This window comes from Salmo salar, chromosome ssa11 (assembly GCF_905237065.1).
Source record: "Salmo salar chromosome ssa11, Ssal_v3.1, whole genome shotgun sequence".
NCBI classification, from domain to species: Eukaryota; Metazoa; Chordata; class Actinopteri; order Salmoniformes; family Salmonidae; genus Salmo; species Salmo salar.
The window spans coordinates 47,523,092-47,541,896 of record NC_059452.1 but is presented as its reverse complement, the minus strand read 5'-3'; the positions used below and the strand labels follow the sequence as shown (position 1 = coordinate 47,541,896).

The following is an 18,805-nucleotide window of genomic DNA, read 5'->3' as shown; positions in this document are numbered from 1 at the left end:
TATATATAAATATATATTTATTCAAATGTAATTCACTCCGTTCTTGATATTATAAATATAAAGTTAAAAATCTGACACAACAATCCAAGAGCAATATTAAATATGATTACAAACACTTCCTGTGTGTTGTTCGTTTATTTCGTTTTTTTTGCAAAGCAGCTCTTATTTACACATATACAAAATGGTCCTCACTTTCCGGATTAATTTATCTCAGGCGTTTCCGCCTTGCCAACTGGAAATGATAATACTACAGATATAATCCCTTAATTCAATTATGTCGATCACAAATAGAATGGTATCCGTTCATATAAATTCAGACTTGTACTATCTTAGAATAGCATAGGCCTACTACAATATAAATACATTCACACACATACATTCACACACACACACACACACACACACACACATTATCCAATGTAGACCAAGGGTTCTTTAAGATATTGGACACCGCTATTTTTAATGTCTTTCAATGCCGGTATCGGAACTTATTTGGTGTGTAGCCTTGTAGCGACCTTGGCAAGTCTTTGGTATTTTCTCTCCCCATAAGGAATAAGTTGTGTTTTGAAGAATGTACAATTACTGTATTAAGTCCACCGACCCGACTTCACAACACCTGGTAGATGGTGTTTGGGTCATGCAAGGCGGGGACGCAGTTGATCGGGGACGGGATGGGGGCTCCGTTCTCACTCGCTATGGAACCATCCCCGGGAGAACAGGGGCTGCTACCCTCGGAACCGTCCTGAACAGCGGGACAGGCAGAGGTATCCGTGGTGATGCGCTCCACGATGTTTGATAGGCAGTCCAAACTGGAAATAACAGAGTTCTTCTTGTGTCTGGAATCTGGAAATAAAATATGACAATTAATATGACGTTTTTATTACATGTAGCAGGTTTTTACTATTAGTTTGAACATTATGACCATCAAATCTTATCAAATAAAGTAAGATAAAGTGACCACATCATAGCAAAACGAAAATGTTTTTATTCATAATTAAATGGTTTTATATACTGGGTCAAATATACTCAACATTGACCGTGTAGTTGTGTTCCATTTCAGACTCCGGAATTATGACAAATTGGTCATCGTAACCTGTAGCTCTGAAGCTGTTTATGAGTGTTGATTACTTGGAAATAACACTTACCATTTGGTGTTTCGTTGAAGTAGATGCTATCATACTTGTTTCTCCGTCTTGGTGGACAAGACGGGTCATTGAAATCCATCTAAAAAAGAGCAATGATACCGATAAGTAAACTGAAAACAGCTAATGTTTGTGTCAACCAAACACTCGTCTATCATCAAAATATTAATGCGTAATTCTTGCGTAATTCTTGATAGTTCAGTTTCTCACCATTCCGTCTGAGCAGTTGGAGCGGGGACTGGACGCATCCGAGTCCCCGCTATAGTGATCCATCACCGGGTAATAGTTGCCCTCCTGTCCGGCCCCACGAAGCAGGCCTTGGAGAGACTCAATATAGCTGATGGCATTCCGCAGGATATCTACTTTGGGCAGCCTCTGGTTTGGGTTAGTGGACGTACATCTCTTCAGTGTCTCGAAGGCGTCGTTCACCTTGCTCAGTCGCCTTCTTTCCCGCATGGTAGCCGCTTTCCTGCGATCAGCATTGGTGGTCTTCCTCTTGCAGGCTTTGCAGGCCCACAGGAGGCACCTGCCGGCCTGGTGGTGCCCACTCGGTGCCCGGATGTGCTCGTCCTCTTTGTGATGGTGGTCGTCCGGCTTGAGGAGACCCACATGAACGAGTCTCGGGTCCAGGTCCTCAAAGAAATGCATGTCGCTGGTGTTGAAGCAAGGGTCGTCGTAGAAGTCATCTGGAGAGGTGATAGGGAAAGGAATATCCGGCAACTCCATGGTAACTCTTCTGTTCTGCCAAAATCCCAAGAGATTATACGGAGAACACTTCAGCTGTCTTCTATTTGGTAATATTTGTAGTGCGCACGTTTTTATCCAAGCACTCCGAATAAACGTGTTCCACGGTAAAGCGCAGCGACTACTGTACAGGGGCGTAGTGTGGTTTTAGCAGCTGAAGTCTGAGGTTGCCCTTGGTGGCTTGCTCATAACCAGGGCTCTGGGCTGCATATAAGGAGGCCTGATGCCCCAGTGGGCATGTTTTTACCCGGACCGTTATCTGAGATGACCAATGAGCGAAGGCCTGAAGGGAGTGTCAGGTGATTTACCATGCCTGTCAGAAAGTTACAAAAAACTGTTTGTTAAAACATTCGAACAATTTAAAATCAACGTGTATATTTTTATTCTGTTGTGCTTTCTGATAGGAATATAGTTATTATGTGCAAGACATTATGAAATAGACATGGTTTTATTTTGGATGAAGTATCCTAGTTGATAAATGTTGAGTAGCCTAATCATTGTCAAATAGTGTACAGTTAATATGTGATTGAGGTGGTCAGACCACATGGATTTAAGCAGTTTGAATTTAATCATATTTTTCCGTTTTGAACATTACTTAAATACACACTAGATGGGCTTTCATTTATCTTTCCCTAAACCTGATCATTTCTACGTGTTTGCATTTTTTTTGTGGATGCCCGTTACACACAAGACACAAAAGTGATTTTCCATGAATCATTGATATTCCCTTTGGTTTATACAGGCCAGCTACTTTCATGGTTTCGCTTTGAATATAACACAGAGATTGACTCATCCCTGTTCGAATGGGAGCGCAAGCTGTTCCGTTAGTCAATCAGTCAGTTCCACCAACACACGGACGGGTTTAGATCGCGCCGGTGAAGAGACGACGTTCTTACCCCGTGGAGAAAGGCAGGCTCAGGCCAAAACACAACCACTCACTGATATAGTTCAATAATGAATTGATAAAGTCAGATCAAATATATTTTGGACCAGAGCGTTTACCGTGTTTTTTTTCTCTCACCACATTGTATTGAATGTTAGGACCACACATTGATGGCCTATAAAGTCAGTACTTTAAATTAGCAAATCATTGTTTTATTTGATCAATTTATTCGATTTTGTACTGCACTATAAATGATCATGATATTAATAGAAATGTGTTACTGCAAACGAAAATGCTGCCTATTATTTGCGAATTTGTTACATTTAGATGCAAACCGAGTCGACATAAATGTGCTTAATTCGGGGGAAACGAAGTTTTTGACAGTAAAAATTTAAACAAATCGAAATTTCATACTCCAAATATAGGTTACAGACTAGATCCATCTGGAGGAAATGAACTGCTGCAGAAAGACAGATCTGTCATTTGTCCTGTCTGTCCACTCCCCTGTTGAGTGACAAAGGGTCAATTAGTCCTTTGATCTGGTGATGAGGGGCACACCGGCTCCACTGGTTGGCCACTTCACTATCCTATCCCAAGTGACCACTCACTTCTCCAGTGTTGGCTATCCAATCGGCCTGCTGGGATATTCTAGACATAGAGACTACACAACGCTCCATGCTGTATATTTGTGCAGTATAAAGGCTATTGCAGCCTGATTGTATGCAAACCAGCTAGTCACAAATACAAATAAAATAAAGAAATCATTATGGTTGACAAATGAATGAAAGGGAGATCAGTTATCAGGTTGTCTATCTCCATGGTTCTCTGATCAGTTATCAGACTGTCTCTCTCCATGGTTATCTGATCAGTTATCAGGTTGTCTATCTCCATGGTTCTCTGATCAGTTATCAGACTGTCTATCTCCATGATTCTCTGATCAGTTATCAGGTTGTGTCTTTCTCCATGGTTCTCTGATCAGTTATCAGACTGTCTATCTCCATGGTTCTCTGATCAGTTATCAGACTGTCTCTCTACATGGTTCTCTGATCAGTTATCAGGTTGTGTCTATCTCCATGGTTCTCTGATCAGTTATCAGACTGTCTCTCTCCATGGTTCTCTGATCAGTTATCAGGTTGTGTCTATCTCCATGGTTCTCTGATCAGTTATCAGGTTGTCTATCTCCATGGTTCTCTGATCAGTTATCAGACTGTCTCTCTCCATGGTTCTCTGATCAGTTATCAGGTTGTGTCTATCTCCATGGTTCTCTGATCAGTTATCAGACTGTCTATCTCCATGGTTCTCTGATCAGTTATCAGGTTGTGTCTCTCCATGATTCTCTGAATGATAGTCCATCTGGTTGTGTTATTACTGTCTTGGCCATCTCATTTTACCCAGCATGCACTATGGTAGTCCAGAAGACAGCTGTAATACACACCGTGGCTGGCATTAAGGCTGTGTGTGTGTGTGTGTGTTTACTTTTTTGTGTTTTATTTCTTCACTTCTACCAATCTCAACACTTCTGACCCTTGTTTTTATGTGTGTATGGGTGCAAAAAAAAAAAATGCGTTTGCAAATACCTTCTCCAGGCTGAGTGTCTCAACTGTAGGCACCGTGTTAAATATAGAGACCAGTGAAAGCTAAGACAAGTGCCCTTTTACTTGAGGTTGATATTATGCTGGCTTTAGTCCATCCTTGGAATGGATTCAAATGAACTAACCTGCATGAGTTGTGTTAAGTAACAGAGGAATCAACTGACTGGACAAATATACTACTCTGGACTTTTACAGAAAATAAAATACAAATATGGAAATGCTAATTGTTGTCGTATCTTCTTTTTCCTACTGCTATTTTACACATGTATTGGCAGAGGTAATACCAAACCTAATCAAGTGTGTTCTCCAGTTATGTTATAGTTAATCACATAAGTCTAACCATACTGGTTGATTGCCAAACGCACCAATTGATCCTGAACCAATAGATGCCTTAGAGATCATGTCACAAATCGCTGTCCTACTATCTGAAACTCTCTATAACACGTGTTGCTCTTTTAATGTCAGGTTTCTTAGGAAATCTAGTATCTCAGAATTCCCAGTCATTTTTAGAGTGTTCCATCATAATGAATCAAGCAGAAATGTTCCAGGAAGTGGGAACATGGTGGTTTAGCTATCTCCAGTCCTCACCACCTTCACCACTCACTGACAGGAAATACACACGATGTGAGAGAGGTGTTCATGAGGTCAGAATGTGCATAAACACCCTTCTCCCTTCCTTACTCATGGTTCCTGGTGTGTGTGTGTGTGTGTGTGTGTGTGTGTGTGTGTGTGTGTGTGTGTGTGTGTGTGTGTGTGTGTGTGTGTGTGTGTGTGTGTGTGTGTGTGTGTGTGTGGGCGTGTACATGTGTGTGTGACACCTCCTGGGGATATTGATGATGAAATGACAGTGGCTTCAGTGATATTAGATGATCATAACCCTCTGATAGACTGGTGTAACACTGTTATAGACAGTCACAGAACTGGCCTCTGCAGTCTTCACATGCCTTTCCCTTTCCTTCCACTGAGTAGTCAACGGACTGCACAGTGAATCCATGCAGTACATAGAGACTCTATCTGTGGTGATTGGTAGTAACTCCATAGGACGTCTTCATTAGGGCAGTGAAACGTTTATATGGATATCTGATGCTTGACATCAAGATTAACACCAAGTCATTCAATCCTCTGTGCACATTGGAAAGACAAGGCAAGGATCAAAACAAATTAAAGTTTATTGGTTGTATACACATATTTAGCAGATGTTATCACAGGTGCAGCGAAATGCTTGTTTCAATCTCCAACAGTGTAGTAATGCTGGTGTTTCTAGCTCCAACAGTGTAGTAATACTGGTGTTTCTATCTCCAACAGTGTAGTAATGCTGGTGTTTCTATCTCCAACAGTGCAGTAATGCTGGTGTTTCTATCTCCAACAGTGTAGTAATGCTGGTGTTTCTAGCTCCAACAGTGTAGTAATGCTGGTGTTTCTATCTCCAACAGTGCAGTAATGCTGGTGTTTCTAGCTCCAACAGTGTAGTAATGCTGGTGTTTCTATCTCCAACAGTGCAGTAATGCTGGTGTTTCTATCTCCAACAGTGTAGTAATGCTGGTGTTTCTATCTCCAACAGTGTAGTAATGCTGGTGTTTCTAGCTCCAACAGTGTAGTAATGCTGGTGTTTCTATCTCCTACAGTGTAGTAATGCTGGTGTTTCTAGCTCCAACAGTCTAGTAATGCTGGTGTTTCTAGCTCCAACAGTGCAGTAATGCTGGTGTTTCTATCTCCAACAGTGTAGTAATGCTGGTGTTTCTATCTCCAACAGTGTAGTAATGCTGGTGTTTCTAGCTCCAACAGTGTAGTAATGCTGGTGTTTCTATCTCCAACAGTGTAGTAATGATGGTGTTTCTATCTCCAACAGTGTAGTAATACTGGTGTTTCTATCTCCAACAGTGCAGTAATGCTGGTGTTTCTAGCTCCAACAGTGCAGTAATGATGGTGTTTCTAGCTCCAACAGTGCAGTAATGATGGTGTTTCTATCTCCAACAGTGCATTAATGCTGGTGTTTCTAGCTCCAACAGTGCAGTAATGATGGTGTTTCTAGCTCCAACAGTTCAGTAATGCTGGTGTTTCTATCTCCAACAGTGTAGTAACGCTGGTGTTTCTATCTCCAACAGTGTAGTAATGCTGGTGTTTCTAGCTCCAACAGTGTAGTAACGCTGGTGTTTCTAGCTCCAACAGTGTAGTAATGCTGGTGTTTCTAGCTCCAACAGTGCAGTAATGCTGGTGTTTCTATCTCCAACAGTGTAGTAATGCTGGTGTTTCTAGCTCCAACAGTGCAGTAATGCTGGTGTTTCTAGCTCCAACAGTGTAGTAATGCTGGTGTTTCTAGCTCCAACAGTGCAGTAATGCTGGTGTTTCTATCTCCAACAGTGTAGTAATGCTGGTGTTTCTAGCTCCAACAGTGTAGTAACGCTGGTGTTTCTAGCTCCAACAGTGTAGTAATACTGGTGTTTCTATCCCCAACAGTGTAGTAATGCTGGTATTTCTAGCTCCAACAGTGTAGTAATACTGGTGTTTCTATCTCCAACAGTGTAGTAATGCTGGTGTTTCTAGCTCCAACAGTGCAGTAATGCTGGTGTTTCTATCTCCAACAGTACATTAATGCTGGTGTTTCTAGCTCCAACAGTGCAGTAATGCTGGTGTTTCTAGCTCCAACAGTGTAGTATTATCTCGTTTTATACAATAACATTAAATAAACAATACACACATAATCCCCCCCAAAATGTGTTGTGGTGATCTGGGGATGGTCTGTGGTTGTCTGGGGATGGTGTGTGGTGGTGGTGTGTGGTGGTCTGGGGTTGGTGTGTGGTGTTCTGGGGATGGTGTGTGGTGGTGGTGGTGTGTGGTGGTCTGGGGATGGTGTGTGGTGGTGGTGGTGTGTGGTGGTCTGGGGATGGTGTGTGGTGGTCTGGGGATGGTGTGTGGTGGTCTGGGGATGGTGTGTGGTGGTGGTGGTGTGTGGTGGTCTGAGGATGGTATGTGGTGGTGGTGGTGTGTGGTGGTCTGGGGATGGTGTGTGGTGGTCTGGGGATGGTGTGTGGTGGTCTGGGGATGGTGTGTGGTGGTCTGGAGATGGTGTGTGGTGGTGGTGGTGTGTGGTGGGTTGGGGGTGGTGTGTGGTGGTCTGGGGATGGTGTGCGGTGGTCTGGGGATGGTGTGTGGTGGTGGTGGTGTGTGGTGGTGGTGGTGTGTGTGTGTGTGTGTGTGTGTGTGTGTGTGTGTGTGTGTGTGTGTGTGTGTGTGTGTGTGTGTGTGTGTGTGTGTGTGTGTCAGTGGAGGATCCTCAGAGGAGGAAGGGGAGGATCGTTCTACTTAGTGACTTTCAGAAAATGTTTAATCGTGAAACACTTAAAAATATAACATTTTTACATAAAACTATACTAAATATATTCACGTCACCAAATAACTGATTAAAACATACTGTTTTGCAGAATGTGTCACGATCTTTCACCCTGATTACTCCAGTTTGTCTCTCGACCTGTATGCACCTACCTTATAAACTTTAATTTGTAAGCTAGGTTGTTGCAATGATGGGGACAGGAACATTAGAGTATCATGTAGTAGCCTAAACCTATCGATGTTACATTGAACTGGGTGAATGGAAAAGGAATGACAGTCATCCAATATGCTGTAATAGATATAAGGCCAAAATGTGTGTGTGTCCTGCTTTACAGTCCCAGGAACAAAAACACAACAACAACATCTATGCTACCCAACAGGACACCAACCACCCAGCAACCACCCAACAACCAACCAAACAACCAACCACCCACCAACCAACCAAACAACCAACCAACCAACCACCAACCAACCAACCAACCAACCAACCAACCAACCACCCAGCAACCAAAAAACCAACCACCCACCAACCACCCAGCAACCAAAAAACCAACCACCCACCAACCACCCAGCAACCACCCAGAAACCAACCAACCAACCACCCACCCACAAACCAACCAACCAAACAACCAACGATCCACCAACCAACCACCCAGCAACTAACCAACCACCCAGCAACCACACACCAATCAACCACTTACCAACCAACCAACCAACCACCCACCGACGAACCAACCACCCACCCACCAACCAACCAGCAACCACCCACCAACGAACCAACCACCCACCAACCAACAAACCACCAACCAACCACAAACCACCCACCCACCCACCCACCCACCCACCCACCCACCCACCCACCCACCACCAATGAACCAACCACCCACCAACCATCCACCCAGCAACCATCCAACAACCAACCACCCACCAACCAACCACCCAGCAAGCACCCACCAACCACCCACCAACCAACCACCCACCCACCAACCAACCACCCACCAACCCACCCACAAACCAACCACCCAACCACCCACCCACCAACCACCCACCAACCACCCACCCACCCACCCACCCACCCACCAACCCACCCACCAACCATCCACCCAGCAACCATCCACCCAGCAACCATCCAACCACCAACCAACCAACCAACCACCCACCCACCAACCACAAACCACCCACCCACCCACCCACCCACCAACCACCCAGCAACCAAACAACCAACCACCCAGCAACCAAACAACCAACCAACCACCCACCCACCAACAAACCAACCACCCACCCACCAACCACCCACGAACTCTGTGATGCTGACTTTCTTTTCGTCTTCCAAACATGTTTGATAGAAACCTTTAGCCAACACACCCCTGGCCAACCCTAGTACCCCTGGCCAACCCTAGTCCCCCTGGCCAACCCTAGTACCAACCCTAGGACCCCTAGCCAAACCTAGTAACCCTGGCCAACCCTAGGACCCCTGGCCAAACCTAGTAACCCTGGCCAACCCTAGTACCCCTGGCCAAACTTAGTAAACCTGGCCAACCCTAGTACCCCTGGCCAACCCCTGGCCAACTCAAGGACCCCTGGCAAACACCTGGTCAACCCTAGGAGATCTGCTCAACCCTAGGACCCCTGGCCAAACATAGGACCCCGGTCAACCCTAGGACCCCTGGACAATTCCCTTCCTGTAGCGGATCAGCCATCGTGAACTATAGCCCAGACTGTTAGTAGGTCAGAATGTTATTGTGCTCCTCTACTCATCTCCATTACCACCAGCAGTAAGTCTGTCACCTTTTATACGTGTGAGGGGTAATCTGTCCACCTGGTGTGGCGGTTTAGCTTTCAGAAGACACCATCTGAAAGATTGAGATACGCACACACACACACACACACACACACACACACACACACACACACACACACACACACACACACACACACACACACACACACACACACACACACACACAGACACACGCACACACACACACACGCCCACACACACACACACACTGAACTAGATGATGACACATTGTTTTCATACATGAGACCGGCTCCTCTGGGATCCCCTCTCTAAGCGTCCCAAACAGAGACAGGCGTGAGGAACACCCACACAGGGTTGAGGCCTGACCCCCTTCAGTCCCCATGGAGCAACAGGGACAGCAGGTGATGAAGCAGGCCTGGGGACACTCAGTCTGGGGCAAACTTAGCTCAGATTGGCTAACGTAACGTTTGGCTTTGGCAGGTAGCGTTAGCTACAATTCAGCCCTGGGTGGGTGTCTGAACACTCCCCTGGTGGTCCCCAGCTTTGCTACATTTTATAGCTAAGTACAAATGGCTTGAGTAATCAGACTGTTTTAGATGCAGACAAATATCAACACAGAGGGGAGGGGGGGACTGTTTTTGTGTGACACCTTTGAGAGAGGGGATCCTGTTTGGTGTGACACAACTGAGCCTGATGGAGGGGTAGCCTGTGTGTGGCATTAACACTGTGGATGTAGTGACACATTCTTGTCATACATTCCTTTGTTAAGGAAACATGGATGGCATATATACATTTTAATTTTTTTTTTATCTTGCTAGATGAAATGACAACTTTTTTTTAAGGCAAAGGTACAGGCTGAATGAACGGATTAGTGCCAGAGTTGATGTGGGATCTTAATTTGATCACTTTTTTCTTTGCTGAGAATTTTCCTGATGAGCTTTGTGATTTACATCAGACCACTGATAACTCCCACTAACAAACGGTTATATTAAAAGTTTTGCACTTTTCATGTAGCTTACTTTCGTCCAGCTAATAACCTATCCACCGATCAAGCAACATTACGGACTAAACGTTAAAATCCTGTTGCTGCAGGATTATTTTGCTACGACAGTATTGGTTAAATTAAGGGTCTGTGTTTAGATGTATCCTCCAGACTTAAGGGAATTGTTGATATGTTGTCCCAAAAATGATATAGGTTACATTTTCTTCAAATAAAAGTCCTAATAATGGGGCGGCAGGTAGCCTAGTGGTTAGAGCGTTGGACTAGTAACCGAAAGGTTGCTGGATTGAATCCCCAAGCTGACAAGGTACAAATCAGACATTCTGCCCCTGAACAAGGCAGTTAACCCACTGTTCCTAGCCCATCATTGTAAATAAGAATTTGTTCTTAACTGACTTGCCTAGTTAAATAAAGGTTCAATTAAGATCCTACAGCTGTACCTGTCTTTCTCACTAAAACAATCAGAACTTGTCACGGTGTTGTAAGGATTGGACCAAAATGCAGCGGGAATATGTATACTCATCTTCTTTTTATTTGAAGAAGGAGAAACAACAAAATACATATACAAAAAGAACAAAACGAAACAGTCCTGTCAGGTGCAACAAACACTAAACAAGGAACAACTACCCACAAATCCCATAGAAAAACACCCCACTTAAATAGGACCTTCAATTAGAAGCAACTAGGAGCAGCTGCTTCCAATTGAAGGTCAACCCCATTAACTAAACATAGAACTAGACATACTAGATAAACATAGAAATATACTAACATAGAACATAGCCCAACAAACCCTGAAACACTCTAAACAAACACCCCTCTTAGAACAGAACATGGCCCAACAAACCCCAAAACACTCTAAATAAAACACCCCCTCTTAAAACAGAACATAGCCCAACAAACCCCGAAACACATAAAACAAACACACCCCTGCCACGTCCAGACCAAACTACAATAACAAATAACCCCTTTACTGGTCAGGACGTGACAGAACTAAAGCGTGTGAAATTAGATTTTAAAAACAGTAGACACTGGAGGAGCATACGTTGAAGGAGAATGTTTTAATATGCTGGTTGTTTTATTCCTGGGACTATTGTTTGTACAGACCACCGTGGGAACACTCCCACTGAGAGACAGCCATGTCATACTGTACTGAGCTCCTCATTAGGGCCATTCTGGAGGTTAGTGTGAGGAATGCCCCCATCTTAGACCCTCTCATAGTCCCTGTTACAGACCCAAACTAACTCACACAGCATCAGGTAACATGTAACAGACCCTCTCATAGTCCCTGTTACAGACCCAAACTAACTCACACAGCATCAGGTATCATGTAACAGACCCTCTCATAGTCCCTGTTGCAGACCCAAACTAACTCACACAGTATCAGGTAACATGTAACAGACCCTGTAAATCCAGCCTTACTAGTGGGTTAGCCTCCCTCTCAGAGTGAGATGCTGTCTGTCAACGTGGCATAACAGACGATCAGTAACCCTGAACTGTGTATAAGGAACTACTACTGAGGTTTAACAGGTATTATCCCTCTCCTCTGAATCAGTCAGAAGGTCCAGTGTGTAACACTAAAGCATGTTTTCTTTTGGTTAGTGATGGACCAGCTTTTAGGCCAGGATAAGACGTTATCAGGCACCTGATGAATAGAGGTGTCACTGCCCCGTTATGTGTTGAGAGTCTGGAAGACGACACCAGGTGAATAGAGGTGTCACTGCTCCGTTATGTGTTGAGAGTCTGGAAGACGTTGTCAGACACCAGGTGAATAGAGGTGTCACTGCTCCCGTTATGTGTTGAGAGTCTGGAAGACGTCACCAGGTGAATAGAGGTGTCACTGCCCCCGTTATGTGTTGAGAGTCTGGAAGACGTCACCAGGTGAATAGAGGTGTCACTGCCCCCGTTATGTGTTGAGAGTCTGGAAGACGTTGTCAGGTGAATAGAGGTGTCACTGCCCCGTTATGTGTTGAGAGTCTGGAAGACGACGCCAGGTGAATAGAGGTGTCACTGCCCCGTTATGTGTTGAGAGTCTGGAAGACGTCACCAGGTGAATAGAGGTGTCACTGCCCCCGTTATGTGTTGAGAGTCTGGAAGACGTCACCAGGTGAAAAGAGGTGTCACTGCCCCGTTATGTGTTGAGAGTCTGGAAGACGACACCAGGTGAATAGAGGTGCCACTGCTCCGTTATGTGTTGAGAGTCTGGAAGACGTTGTCAGGTGAATAGAGGTGTCACTGCCCCCGTTATGTGTTGAGAGTCTGGAAGACGTTGTCAGGTGAATAGAGGTGTCACTGCCCCGTTATGTGTTGAGAGTCTGGAAGACGACACCAGGTGAATAGAGGTGTCACTGCTCCGTTATGTGTTGAGAGTCTGGAAGACGTTGTCAGACACCAGGTGAATAGAGGTGTCACTGCTCCAGTTATGTGTTGAGAGTCTGGAAGACGTCACCAGGTGAATAGAGGTGTCACTGCCCCGTTATGTGTTGAGAGTCTGGAAGACGTCACCAGGTGAATAGAGGTGTCACTGCCCCCGTTATGTGTTGAGAGTCTGGAAGACGTTGTCAGGTGAATAGAGGTGTCACTGCCCCGTTATGTGTTGAGAGTCTGGAAGACGACACCAGGTGAATAGAGGTGTCACTGCCCCGTTATGTGTTGAGAGTCTCGAAGACGTCACCAGGTGAATAGAGGTGTCACTGCCCCCGTTATGTGTTGAGAGTCTGGAGGACGTCACCAGGTGAAAAGAGGTGTCACTGCCCCGTTATGTGTTGAGAGTCTGGAAGACGACACCAGGTGAATAGAGGTGCCACTGCTCCGTTATGTGTTGAGAGTCTGGAAGACGTTGTCAGGTGAATAGAGGTGTCACTGCCCCCGTTATGTGTTGAGAATCTGGAAGACGTTGTCAGGTGAATAGAGGTGTCACTGCCCCGTTATGTGTTGAGAGTCTGGAAGACGACACCAGGTGAATAGAGGTGTCACTGCCCCGTTATGTGTTGAGAGTCTGGAAGACGACACCAGGTGAATAGAGGTGTCACTGCTCCGTTATGTGTTGAGAGTCTGGAAGACGTCACCAGGTGAATAGAGGTGTCACTGCCCCCGTTATGTGTTGAGAGTCTGGAAGACGTCACCAGGTGAATAGAGGTGTCACTGCCCCCGTTATGTGTTGAGAGTCTGGAAGACGACACCAGGTGAATAGAGGTGTCACTGCCCCGTTATGTGTTGAGAGTCTGGAAGACGTCACCAGGTGAATAGAGGTGTCACTGCCCCCGTTATGTGTTGAGAGTCTGGAAGACGTCACCAGGTGAATAGAGGTGTCACTGCCGTCCTTGGCCAGCTCTCCTGCTATCTCTCTCAGAATGACCTTCTTTATCCAAATCAGTCAGGTTTCAAGACTGGTCATTCAACTGAGACTGCTCTTCTCTGTGTTACGGAAGCTCTCCGCACTGCTAAAGCTAACTCTCTCTCCTCTGCTCTCATCCTCCTAGACCTATCTGCTGCCTTTGATACGGTGAACCATCAGATCCTCCTCTCCACCCTCTCCGAGTTTGGCATCTCCGGCGCGGCCCACGCTTGGATTGCGTCCTACCTGACAGGTCGCTCCTACCAGGTGGCGTGGCGAGAATCTGTCTCCGCACCACGTGCTCTCACCACTGGTGTCCCCCAGGGCTCTGTTCTAGGCCCTCTCCTATTCTCGCTATACACCAAGTCACTTGGCTCTGTCATATCCTCACATGGTCTCTCCTATCATTGCTATGCAGACGACACACAATTAATCTTCTCCTTTCCCCCTTCTGATAACCAGGTGGCGAATCGCATCTATGCATGTCTGGCAGACATATCAGTGTGGATGACGGATCACCACCTCAAGCTGAACCTCGGCAAGATGGAGCTGCTCTTCCTCCCGGGGAAGGACTGCCCGTTCCATGATCTCGCCATCACGGTTGACAACTCCATTGTGTCCTCCTCCCAGAGTGCTAAGAACCTTGGCGTGACCCTGGACAACACCCTGTCGTTCTCTACTAACATCAAGGCGGTGACCCGATCCTGTAGGTTCATGCTCTACAACATTCGCAGAGTACGAGCCTGCCTCACACAGGAAGCGGCGCAGGTCCTAATCCAGGCACTTGTCATCTCCCGTCTGGATTACTGCAACTCGCTGTTGGCTGGGCTCCCTGCCTGTGCCATTAAACCCCTACAACTCATCCAGAACGCCGCAGCCCGTCTGGTGTTCAACCGTCCCAAGTTCTCTCACGTCACCCCGCTCCTCCGCTCTCTCCACTGGCTTCCTGTTGAAGCTCGCATCCGCTACAAGACCATGGTGCTTGCCTACGGAGCTGTGAGGGGAACGGCACCTCCGTACCTTCAGGCTCTGATCAGGCCCTACACCCAAACAAGGGCACTGCGCTCATCCACCTCTGGCCTGCTCGCCTCCCTACCTCTGAGGAAGCACAGTTCCCGCTCAGCCCAGTCAAAACTGTTCGCTGCTCTGGCACCCCAATGGTGGAACAAGCTCCCTCACGACTCCAGGACAGCGGAGTCAATCACCACCTTCCGGAGACACCTGAAACACCACCTCTTTAAGGAATACCTAGGATAGGATAAAGTAATCCTTCTAACCCCCCCCTAAAAGATTTAGATGCACTATTGTAAAGTGGTTGTTCCACTGAATATCATAAGGTGAATCCACCAATTTGTAAGTCGCTCTGGATAAGAGCGTCTGCTAAATGACTTAAATATAAATGTAAATGTATTGAGAGTCTGGAAGACGTCACCAGGTGAATAGAGGTGTCACTGCCCCCGTAATGTGTTGAGAGTCTGGAAGACGTCACCAGGTGAATAGAGGTGTCACTGCCCCCGTTATGTGTTGAGAGTCTGGAAGACGTCACCAGGTGAATAGAGGTGTCACTGCTCCGTTATGTGTTGAGAGTCTGGAAGACGTCACCAGGTGAATAGAGGTGTCACTGCCCCCGTTATGTGTTGAGAGTCTGGAAGACGTCACCAGGTGAATAGAGGTGTCACTGCCCCCGTTATGTGTTGAGAGTCTGGAAGACGTTGTCAGACACCAGGTGAATAGAGGTGTCACTGCTCCCGTTATGTGTTGAGAGTCTGGAATCTCTCTAGCCTGTGTAGGGCATTGTTTCCTGATGTATTGAGACACCACATGCTGTTCTCTCTCTCTCCCTCACTCTCTCTCTCTCTCTCTGGGTTTAGCTAGCATCAGTTGAATAATCCACCGTGGCACAGTGACTAAAAACATTAAATATTGTTTTAAGTATCGGAGGCGCCACCCTGCCTCTCCTGCGTGCTCTAGAGAGGGCACCGTTCCAGCCAGTTTATGGGCACACACACACACGCACAATCGCACGCACACACACACGCACAATCACGCGCACACAAACACACACGCACACACACGCACACACGCGCACGCACAAACACACACACACACACACACACACACACACACACACACACACACACACACACACACACACACACACACCCACACTAACCTCGTAAAGCAGAGGATGTCCACTCTGAGGGAACAAAGCTGGAGCCAGGGACAAATCACAGCCTACCGATGAAAGACGGGAGGAGGCTGGGATGCCTGGACATCTGGGAGCACTCACCATCACACACACACACACACACACACACACACACACACACACACACACACACACACACACACACACACACACACACACACACACACACACACACACACACACACACACACACACACACACACACACACACACACACACACACACACACACACACACACACACACACACACACACACACACACACACACACACACATCGAACCCCTAACCTTCAGCCACTCTCTTTGTCTGCAAATCAACGACAGCGTACCAGATGAATCATAAAATGACCTACATCAGTTCTGTGGTATTATTGATTACAACTTTTTGATGATGTTATTCTCAATGGGAAATGACCGTCCTCTGCCCTTTAAGACGTGATTGACCAGGAGCTGCCAGGATCTTCAGAATGTCCATTTGTCCTCAACTTTTACACTTCCACCAATCCTGTTGCGTTCCATTAGACAGAAGGTGTGTGATTGGGAAGGGAGGTGTATGATTGGGAAGGGAGGTGTGTGATTGGGAAGGGAGGTGTGTGATTGGGACGGGAGATGTGTGATTGGGAAGGGAGGTGTGTGATTAGGCAGGGAGGATTGTGATTGTTTCCTGATTGGAACAGGGCTTCGTCTTGTAAATGAGATGGATGATGTGAGAGCTACACATTCATAATGCAATGACACATACTAAACTATACTAAACTATACTAAACTAAACTATACTAAATTATACTAAACTAAACTATACTAAACTAAACTATACTAAACTATACACTACTAAACCGCACTAAACTATACTAAACTATACCGAACCGTACTTGACCATACTAAACTATACACTACTAAACTATACTAAACTATACTAAACTATACACCACTAAACCGCACTAAACTATACTGAACTATACTAAACTATACTAAGCCGTACTCGACCGTACTAAACTATACACTACTAAACTATACACTACTAAACTATACTGAACCGTACTAAACTATACACTACCAAACTATACTAAACTAAACCATACTCAACTATACTAAACTATATTAAGCTAAACTATACTAAACTAAACTATACACTACTAAACTACACTAGACCGTACTCGACCGTACTAAACTATACACTACCAAACTATACTAAACTAAACTATACTAAACTATACACCACTAAACTATACTAAACTATACTAAACTATACTAAACTGTACACTACTAAACTATACTAAACTATACTAAACTGTACACTACTAAACTATACTAAACTATACTAAACTGTACACTACTAAACTATACTAAACTATACTAAACTGTACACTACTAACCTATACTAAACTATACTAAACTAAACCATACTGAACTATACTAAACTATACCAAACTATGCACTACTAAACTATACTAAACTATACTAAACTATACACTACTAAACTATACTAAACTATACTAAATTATACACTGCTAAACGATACTAAACTATACACTACTAAACTATACTAAACTATACACTACTAAACTTTACTAAACTATACCAGACTATACACTACTAAACTATACTAAACTATACACTACTAAACTATACTAAACTATACACTACTACACTATACTAAACTATACCAGACTATACACTACTAAACTATGCTAAACTATACACTACTAAACTTTACTAAACTATACCAGACTATACACTACTAAACTATACTAAACTATAAACTACTACACTATACTAAACTATACCAGACTATACACTACTAAACTATACTAAACTATACACTACTAAACTATACTAAACTATACACTACTACACTATACTAAACTATACCAGACTATACACTACTAAACTATGCTAAACTATACACTACCAGACTATACTAAAATAAACCATACTAAACTATACTAAACTATACTAAACTAAACCATACTAAACTATTGTAACGCCCTGGCCATAGAGAGGGGTTTTTTGTTCTTTATTTTGGTTAGGCCAGGGTGTTACATTGGGTGGGCGTTCTATGTTCGTTTTCTAGGTTTTTTGTATTTCTTTGTTTTGGGCCGTGTGTGGCTCCCAATCAGGCACAGCTGAAGTTCGTTGTTGCTGATTGAGAGTCACACATAAGGAGCATGTTTTTCCTTTGGGTTTTGTGGGGATTGTTTGTGTTTCGTTTCGCACCTGACAGGACTGTTTTGGCTGTCGGTTTTTCTTGTTTTTTGTATCGTGTTCTAACGTAATTAAATATTCTATGATGAACACTAACTCTGCTGCACCTTGGTCTACTCTCTCTCACGACAGCCGTTACAACTATACTAAACGATACACTACCAAACTATACTAAAATAAACCATACTAAACTATACTAAACTAAATTATACTATACTAAACTAAACTATACACTACTCAACTATACTAAACCGTACTCGACCGTACCTAACTATACACTACCAAACTATACTAAACTAAACTATACTAAACTGTACACCACTAAACTATACTAACCTGTACTAAACTATACTAAACTAAACCATAGTAAACTATACTAAACTATACTAAACTATGCACCACTAAACTATACTAAACTATACTAAACTATACTAAACTATACACTACTAAACTATAATGGACTATACTAAACTATACACTACTAACCTATACTAAACTATACACTACTAAACTATACTAAACTATACACTACTAAACTATACTAAACTATACACTACTAAACTATACTAAACTATACTAGACTATACACTACTAAACTATACT

At 44.4% G+C, this 18,805-nt stretch overlaps 1 protein-coding gene across 1 annotated transcript; it reads right to left on the bottom strand.

The window, feature by feature from the left end:
* myod1 (myogenic differentiation 1) lies at positions 1 to 2,073 on the bottom strand. Its single transcript, NM_001123637.1, is given in 3 exon segments — positions 1 to 843; positions 1,146 to 1,224; positions 1,353 to 2,073. Coding segments are annotated over 3 exon segments (831 nt in total). The 5' UTR covers positions 1,869 to 2,073; the 3' UTR covers positions 1 to 607.
* Positions 2,074 to 18,805: the final 16,732 nt, after the last annotated feature.